The sequence below is a fragment of the Eurytemora carolleeae genome, unplaced genomic scaffold, assembly GCF_000591075.1.
Source record: "Eurytemora carolleeae unplaced genomic scaffold, Eaff_2.0 scaffold1254, whole genome shotgun sequence".
Lineage (NCBI taxonomy): Eukaryota > Metazoa > Arthropoda > Copepoda > Calanoida > Temoridae > Eurytemora > Eurytemora carolleeae.
Window position 1 is genome coordinate 88,911 of NW_019397141.1, and position 8,954 is coordinate 97,864.

Genomic DNA, 8,954 nt, shown 5'->3' on the forward strand with positions numbered 1-8,954 from the left:
GGTCTAATTTCCCCTAAGCGTTTGAAATTAAATTTACTATTATATTAATGCCATATAATATTTTTCATTATTCTCTTTGGTATCAAACAACAGAATAAATTATGGAAGAAGACATTTAAAACTTATTACCAACTGTCATGTTTCGTGGGACACCCTGTACTTTCTAAGTTACCTAGGCTGGGAGTAAGTGTTGTATCTCCCTACTCTAAACACAACTTATTTTTAACAAAAAAAATTAAACAAATCAAAGTGACGTTTTTGCGTTAATTTTTTTTTATTTAATATACACAATAAATATATAAGTAATGATTATCAGAAGTCAGAAGATCAATTGTCGTCTTCTTTATTTTGTTTTATTGTAAAAGTATTTTGAAAATAGTGGCTAATTAATTTTTTTACAAATTAGAAACGTCAATTTGAAAAAATGTTAAGTTTCTTTGCACCTTGAAAGTATTTATGTACAAAAGCTACCAGTTAAGTAAAAGCCAGTCTGGAAAATTAAATCGTGGAACAAAATAACTACTTCCTGAGATGCACATTCTCAACTTTTTTTTTGTTACCCCTGTACAATTGGTAAAGTTTGTAAGTGTTGTATTCCTGTACGCTGGTTGCATCTTGTACGCTTGGCAGTTGTAGCTGGTACATGCTCCAGTTGTACTCTCTTCACCACCACTGTACGGTACACAGGATTCCTCCCATACTCTAGAGAAATTTTATAGGGTTACCCATCAAGGATGAGACTTCAGAGACGACTGTACAGAATTTATTGATTTTTATTCTTAGGTTTTGCAAAATCATTTGATAAATCATTGAAAAACCATACTTAGGGCAGAAGTTCAATATCAACACTCAGAATGTAGTTTTAGGTTGTTATTAAAATCTCTGATTCTCAACCTTTGTGTGTACATACTATATACAGGGGTGTCCCAATAATCATAGGAATTAAGTGACGAATTCGATATCGTCTTTTCAAACAATTCTTTGATTTAGTATAGTGATACCTTCTGAGAAAGCTGTAATCTTTAAGAATTTCGTCTGCTATGTTCACATTTTGTTTGTTTATGTTTTGACTGCATACGGTTGTACTTAGTAAAACAAGAAAATTGCAGTATACAAACAGAGTAAACTTGTCCGTCTTCACTGTTCATCTTGCGGAGACATTATAGACACATCTTTGCAGTCTTTTACCCTTTTCATTAAATTAACTCTAGCAGACTTAATAATATTATGGCTTTTGAAATTAGGTATTACAATGCTAATTCATAACAAAGACGATATCGAATTCGTCACTGAATTCCCATTTTTTTGGGACACCCTGTAGGTAAAAACCTTGAGAATATCATCTTTGTACAACAAAGGATTATCGATTAGACTGTAAAGACGATCCAAACTTTCAAAATATAAAAATTTGAACCTTTATTTTTCTTTATAATCTTCAATTCAGTATCTGCGGTGTTTAATAAATATCTAATCAAAGAAAAATGCCAGTTTTAGCAAGCAATATAAGAAAACTAACTAAACAAATTGTCGTCTCTGAAGTTTCATATTTTGTAAAAACTAAATTTAACCCTGAATCAATTAATTTAAAATACTTTTAAACTATAAACTTCAAAAACTCGTGCACTCTTTAGTTTTAGACTCAGATTTAGTTTAAATTCATATTTAAAGTTCTTTTCATTTAGACTCAGATTTAATATAAATTCATATTGTCGTTCTTTTCATTTAATTTTGTTGACCACTGTATAATCTACTGACCCTGATTTGCGTAGAAAATGCCAGGCTTGGTCAACATGTCCTCCCTTGCATCCACCTTGGCCTCGTGTGTCACAATTCAGAAGTCCCTTGAACATAGAATTAGAGAAAAATTGTTTTGTAACAATGTTAGTGTCCAGAAACTAAATCTTAATTGTCATACAACGAAAGATATGATTTTAATTGAAAATGAGAAACAAACCTAGTTTACCTAAAAAATTGATTATTAAGCTACTAGTAAAAATATCTGCTTTTTAACGAATCAAACACAATTATATATTGCTCCAATGTCGTCTTTATATTCCACACTTAAGGATTACATGTAACATAACTATAGACTGTTTAAGATCGTAAACTGTCAAAAACAATCAAGGAGACCCAAAATTAAAGTTTTTTATAATTCTTAAAATTGAACTGAATTGAATACCTGGGCTCCGAGTGTAACACGCTGTCCATGTCCAATACTGTTATCCGAAAAAAAAACAATCAAATGAAAAACAAAAATTTGACAAGGACTTTATCCAGGTGGGACAAAATTGCGCAAAAAAGGCTGATTCATGGGGAAAAGAACGTTTTTGTGTCCTTTTGATTGAAAAAAAAAATTAGGTACAGCCCAGGAGAGGGGGCACACCACCACAACCCCATACCTCAGAAGTTTTGGGAGGGAAACTGTAACAACCCCACCTCCAGCACTGATTGCATCATTTTAAGGTTGTTTTTGGTTTTCCTTATTCTGTCACTGGCTACACCCACTGTGCTAATAGCCCAGGAGGAGGAACACCAACCCTAGACATATGTTTATAATGTTATTTATTTAGAATAATTTAGATTTCTGTACGGTAACCGCCAAAGAGTTCTATTATTCTATACTATTTTCGGAAATAAAGTCCTAAAATTTGGCACTAAAAAAAGTTAAAGAAAAGTTCTTATAACAAAACGTATCTAGTCTCTAGATAAAGTCCTATCATTTTGTTACTTTAGTTTCAAGAAAAAGTCACAGGAATCTAAAACACGGGACTTTCTTTCCAGTTACATTTTTCTCAGGACTTGAGAAAATTGTTTTCTCAAGTTTAAATTTCCACGCTTTTTTCAGAACCTGTTTTCCCGAAACTTTCTTACATATAAATTCTACTGTACAGTTTTATACTGTTTTTCTACCTTTTTCTGTCGTTAACTACCATTTTCTATCGTTTGCCACCGTTTTCCAACGTTTTCCACCGTTTTCCACCGTTTTCCACCGTTTTCCATCGTTTTCCACCGATTTCTACCGTTTTCTTCCATTTTCTAACGTTTTCTACCGTTTTCTAAAGTTTTCCAACGTTTTCCACTGTTTTCAACCATTTTTCCACCGCTTTCTACCGTTTTCTACTTTTTTCCACCGTTTTATACCGTATCCTACCGTTTTTTACCGTTTTCTACCATTTTCTACCATTTTCTACCATTTTCTACCGTTTTCTACCGTTTCCTACCGTTTCTGCCATTTTCTACCATTTTCTTCTAATTTCTACAACATTATACAAATTATACAATATTCAGTAAGTTTCTGGGTGTTTGTTTGTATAAAACTAGCCTTAGAGGGCGCTTCGCCCATGTGAACATGTTCTCTTTGTGTACATCGTAAAACAAAACAAAAATAATTCGCGGATTTTCACAAAAAATTTCGTGGATTTTCCAAATTTTCAAAAATTTAATGAAGATCGAATTTTGATGGAGACAAATATTTGAAATTTTGATCCTTCACAAACCTTCCCTTGGGTACCTAGATGTCCCACAAAAAAATTTGGGCCCGATCGGTTCAGCCGTTTTGACGTTTATAGGATACAAACAGACAGACAAACAAACAGACAGACAAGCCAAATTTATATATAGATAACCTGAAAGATGTACACTACAACAATAAGGTAAGGGCCAAAAAGTTCTCTGAAATTTTTTTTTTGGAAATGAAGTTCTAAATTTTGGCACTAAAAAAGTCCTTTGGAATAAAGTCCTAACATTTTGAGACTTTTTTTTCTGGAACTTTTTTTCTGGTTCCACTATGATTTTTAGTTCCAGTTTGATTTTATACAAAAACGTTCCCGGAAAAAAATCCCATCATAGTAGAAAATGCTCGGGAACAAACGATGTTCACAACAAAAAAGCAGCTTGATATTAAAAACACCCGTGGGTATATTACATATGCAGATGCATAGAAGAAAAGACCTTTTTATGAAAATGTCTCAGACTTGACCTCATTTTCCTAAGACCTAGGACTTTTTTACTTTGTTGTTTTTTCTTAGGCTATATTTTCTTCATGCCTTTAATTCCTGTGATCTTATTTCCTGAGACTTTAATGGCAGCCTTTATACTATTATAGGGAAAAAAGTCTCAGGAATCTAAAACTCAGAACTTTATTTCCAGTGAGATTTTTTCTTAGGGCTTGGGAAAATTGGGACTTTTTTACCAAAGTTTTTTTTCCAGAAACTTTTTTCCTGGTGACTTTCCTACACAGATTTTACAATATATGTATCTACCTGATCTATAATTGATGAAAGTAGTCTGGGCCACCTTGTCTCAGCTAAGAAGGATACTGGAAGGGTGGAGGGAGAATACGAGAATTCTATTGCAGACATGTACGCAACCTAGAACAAAATAACATGTAATGTACGCATTGCACACCCTGGAACAACATAACGTGTTCGCATTGCGCAGCGCAACCCATTGAACATTTATTGTTTAACATATACGCAACCCATGGAACATGTATTGTTTAACAGATACGCAACCCATTGAACATATACGCAACCCATGGAACATGTATTGTTTAACATATACGCAACCCATGGAGCATGTATTGTTTAACATATACGCAACCCATGGAACATGTATTGTTTAACAGATACGCAACCCATTGAACATATACGCAACCCATTGAACATTTATTGTTTAACATATACGCAACCCATGAAAATGTATTGTTTAATATATACGCAACCCATTGAACATTTATTGTTTAACACATTTAACATGTACCTAACTGAGAACATTTGTTTTAACAAATAAGAAACCTAGAACATTGTTTTTTAACATGTACGTAATTGAGAACATTTGTTTTTACCAAATATTCTCAATATGCTTTATAAATGTACGAAACCAAGAACATTTTTTTACATGTATTATGTAGTGTGTATGTATTTAAGGTGTATGCAACCTAAAGCATTTCTGTATGAGCATTTGACACGTACGTACGTGCCCTATGACATCTATTTCTAAAATGTATGTATATTGTGTACAGCGTGTATGAAAGAAGCCTTGAATTCTAAAATATGTAACTATTCACCATACAGTATATTAAATCTTCATTTTATTCTTTGCCTTAAAAAATGTGCCAAATTAGTCTGAAAAGGCAGAGATATGATTATATGATTATATGATATCAGATGATGGAATATGTCAATTTGCAATTAGAAGTTGCCAACATATATGATTTTTATTTTTAATTAATTTATTTTCCAGGAGGACAAGATATTTATCAACTTCTTTTTGTATTTTCATGATTCCCAGATATTCCTCAAGTTTTTTTTATTATTTTACGTAATTATATTTTTAAATCCTCCTTCTATTTTTTATAGAAACTTACCTGTTTAGTAATTGGGTGGTCTGGTCTAATTGCCCCTAAGCGGCCCTTTGCCCCCTCCTCCAGAGTGCGCCCCCAGAACTCTGTATAGTTTGCCCCCTTCCAGTTGTACATCCCTGTACAAGATAAAAGGGATTGAACACTTGTAGAACATTGTAGAATTCCTAGTTTGACATGTTAAAAGTCTACGTCTTCAGATCGAGTAATATAATGATCAGAGTCTAAAACTAAAGAACGAAAAGTTTTGACTTAAATTTTAAGTTCATGGTTAAATGCCACTTTTGACTTAATTTAAACCTGAACTTTAACCGTGAGGTTAAATATTTAACTCGCCGAAATCGACGAGTTAAAATCTAAACACAGGGTTAAAATCTTGAAATCCTGCATTTTCCCTATTTGTCTATTATTCAATCATCATTCAGCTGAGAAAGTGGCATTCAACTTTACGTTATATTTAAAAGTGAAAACCTTGTTAAAGAAATTTTTCGTTTTAGAATAATTAATTTTTGCATGTAAACCCAAAATACGGTTGTAACTCGAAACATGTTTTGTTTTCGGTTACGTAATCAGCTGATTAGCGATGGTTATGTAATATTCTCCGTAAATCCTTTTCTCTGATTGGTTCAGATTTTCCCGGGAAATTCAAATTTAAAATTGAGAAAGTTTAATATTCAAGTAGCCACTCATTATTTTACAGAACTTTTAACCTCGAACTTAAAATTCGCGCATTCTTTAGTTTTAGACTCAGGAAATTAGAGTTTAAAGCAAACTTTTTACAAGAAGAAATTTGAAGGAAAAAATCTTGAAACTTTAGACAGAGAACTGGGATTTTAAAGAGTTAATTTTGTTGTCTTTAAGACTTAATTTTCTAGGGGAAAAGTCCTAGAAATCTAAAATCCGGGACTTTTCTTCCTGTAATATTTCTCATTAGAAAAAAAGGAATTTGGGACTTTTTCCACACGTTATGATTATATCTGACCTTACTACATAGATTCATGTCAAGAATGTTTGCTAAAAAAGTGGGGTTTTTTTTGGGTAAAACAGATGGCTTTTTAAAACACCATACAGATGTTATTTTATTGAATTATTCAATACAGCTATAATTTACATTTAGATGCAAAATAATTATTATTAGCGTAGGGAATTCATAATTATAATTCATAGGAAGGATTGAAAAAGAAATGAGCAAGGAACCGATAATTTGAATTGAAAATAATGAGTAAGATAAGAAATACAACAGTGGGAACTGGAAAATGGTGGAACAGAAAGACGACAGTAAATCAATATCTTCTGGCAGCGTCAAAATTGGACATAAAAGGAATAGTAAACATTAGCTTTTTTACTACGCCAAATTTTGACCCTTAAAGAATACATGAACAAACAACAACCCAAAAAATAACCAAATGAAGGAACATCACACAGCTGTGTCTCATTTTCATTGGACTATTTAATGTCATGAATTGATTTAGAAATTCGTCTTCCTATTCCAGAGTACTTTGGTTAAAACAAAAGAAAATGATTACCTGACTCAGATCCTTTCTCCAACTCTGAGAGAACTAGAGGATCAATCAAACATTGTTCCATGGAGCACAGTACCTCCATACATCCAGGTTTAGATATAGATACCTTAACATAGATCATTAGACACCTTGACATAAATCATTAGACACCTTGACATAGATCAATTAGACACCTGAACATAGATCATTAGGCACCTGAACATAGATCATTAGACCCCTGAATATAGATAATTAGACACCTTGATATGGATCAATTTTACACCTGAATTAGACCTCTTGATATTGATCATTAGACCCCTGAACATAGATCATTAGACGCCTAAACATAGGTCATTAGACACCTGAACATAGATCATTAGACATCTGAATATAAATCATTAAACACCTTGACATAGANCTAGAACTCAAGATTCCTCAGTACTGTATTGTCAAGATACACTTAATATCGAACTGGAGATTCCCCAATACTTTATTGTCTAAGGTACACTTAATCTTGAACTGGATATTCCTCAATACGGTATAATCAAAGATACACTCAATCTCAAACTGGAGATAACTCAATAAGGTATCATCAAAGATACACTTAATCTCAAACTGGAGATTCCTCAATAAGGTATCATCAAAGATACACTTAATCTTGAACTAGATATTCCTCAATACAGTATCATCAAAGATACACTTAATCTTGAACTGGATATTCCTCAATACGGTATCATCAAAGATACACTTAATCTTGAACTGGATATTCCTCGATACGGTATCATCAAAGATACACTTAATCTTGAACTGGATATTCCTCGATACGGTATCATCAAAGATACACTTAATCTCAAACTGGAGATTCCTCAATAAGGTATCATCAAAGATACACTTAATCTCAAACTGGAGATTCCTCAATAAGGTATCGGTTAAGATACACGTCCTAGTCTATATCTAGAGATATGACTTCTCTAGATATAGACCTTCTTGTTTGCTAAACGAGGAACAAATTACTCTCACACCGTAATCAAAGCAGAGTATTATTACAACTAACAATTATTTAAGTTCTATGTCAAAGGTCACATTTGATAAGCGTAGTTAGGTTCAATCATAATTACAAGTATAAGGTAGCTATTTGCTAACGTAGTTATTAATCACAATGGAGATCAGGACGTCTATTTATGATTGTAGTTAGGTTAATGTTAAATGTAATGGATAGGTTTACTATGATATTTATTACAAACAAAGATCAATTAAAGACACCTAAACATTGATCAATTGGACACCTTGATATAGATCAATTTTACACCTGAACAAAGATCAACTAGACACTTAAACATATATTAATTAGACAACTAAAGATAGATCAACAAGACACCTAAACATAAAGAGTGAGTAAAAAGTTTTCAGGACTTTTGAATATATTCTTATAAAAGCTGAACCACGATGTTTACATGAATAAAACAGTTTATTGGTATAAGATTATATATATATATATATATATATATATATATATGTACTACTTTAGTTCATGGTTCACCTTGGTGATGACAGCTGCCAGGCACCTGGGAATTGACTAAATCAATTTTCTACACAAAACCTTGTTTAGTCCTAATGTACCAATAGGGTATTCATAATCATCAAGCAGAGGTTGGATAAGAAGGAGATCACAAACCTCAACCCCCTGAAGTTAGCATCAAGAAGATATATAGGGAACTTGACAGTGACAAGGCGTTACGTTTAGAAAAATGATTGAGTCAACTAAATTGATTTGGTTGTTTTTGCCTCTGACACACTTTGATCTTAAAAGACGTGCCTGCCTTGCCTTTGTTAGTACTGCCCCAGCAGATTTCTGTACTGTCCTGTCCGAATCATATAACGACCTACCATAATCCAGTACTGCCCGCCCCGGCTGAATCATGTACTGCTCCAACCGAATCCTGTATCTATATTTAGATTTTTGATTGGTTAAGCCATAAAAGGTAAATAAAAATAATACAGCTAGCGGAGATCAAATGCGGAGGTTTGGAGACGTCTACCAAGAGGCACAGAGACAATTTTGAGGGGCTTGAAGGCCATGTTTATTAGTT

At 32.9% G+C, this 8,954-nt stretch overlaps 1 protein-coding gene across 1 annotated transcript in view; it reads right to left on the reverse strand.

Annotated features, from left to right (window-relative positions):
• LOC111712289 (tubulointerstitial nephritis antigen-like) overlaps positions 1-6,991 on the reverse strand; it is a gene marked incomplete at its 5' end in the record, with an annotated part of 10,032 nt that extends 3,041 nt beyond the window's left edge. Inside the window, 8 exon segments of the mRNA XM_023486862.1 lie at positions 173-205; positions 598-702; positions 1,756-1,841; positions 2,180-2,216; positions 2,480-2,538; positions 4,263-4,370; positions 5,369-5,481; positions 6,889-6,991. Of these exon segments, the coding sequence (XP_023342630.1) occupies positions 173-205; positions 598-702; positions 1,756-1,841; positions 2,180-2,216; positions 2,480-2,538; positions 4,263-4,370; positions 5,369-5,481; positions 6,889-6,991 (644 nt within the window).
• Positions 6,992-8,954: the final 1,963 nt, after the last annotated feature.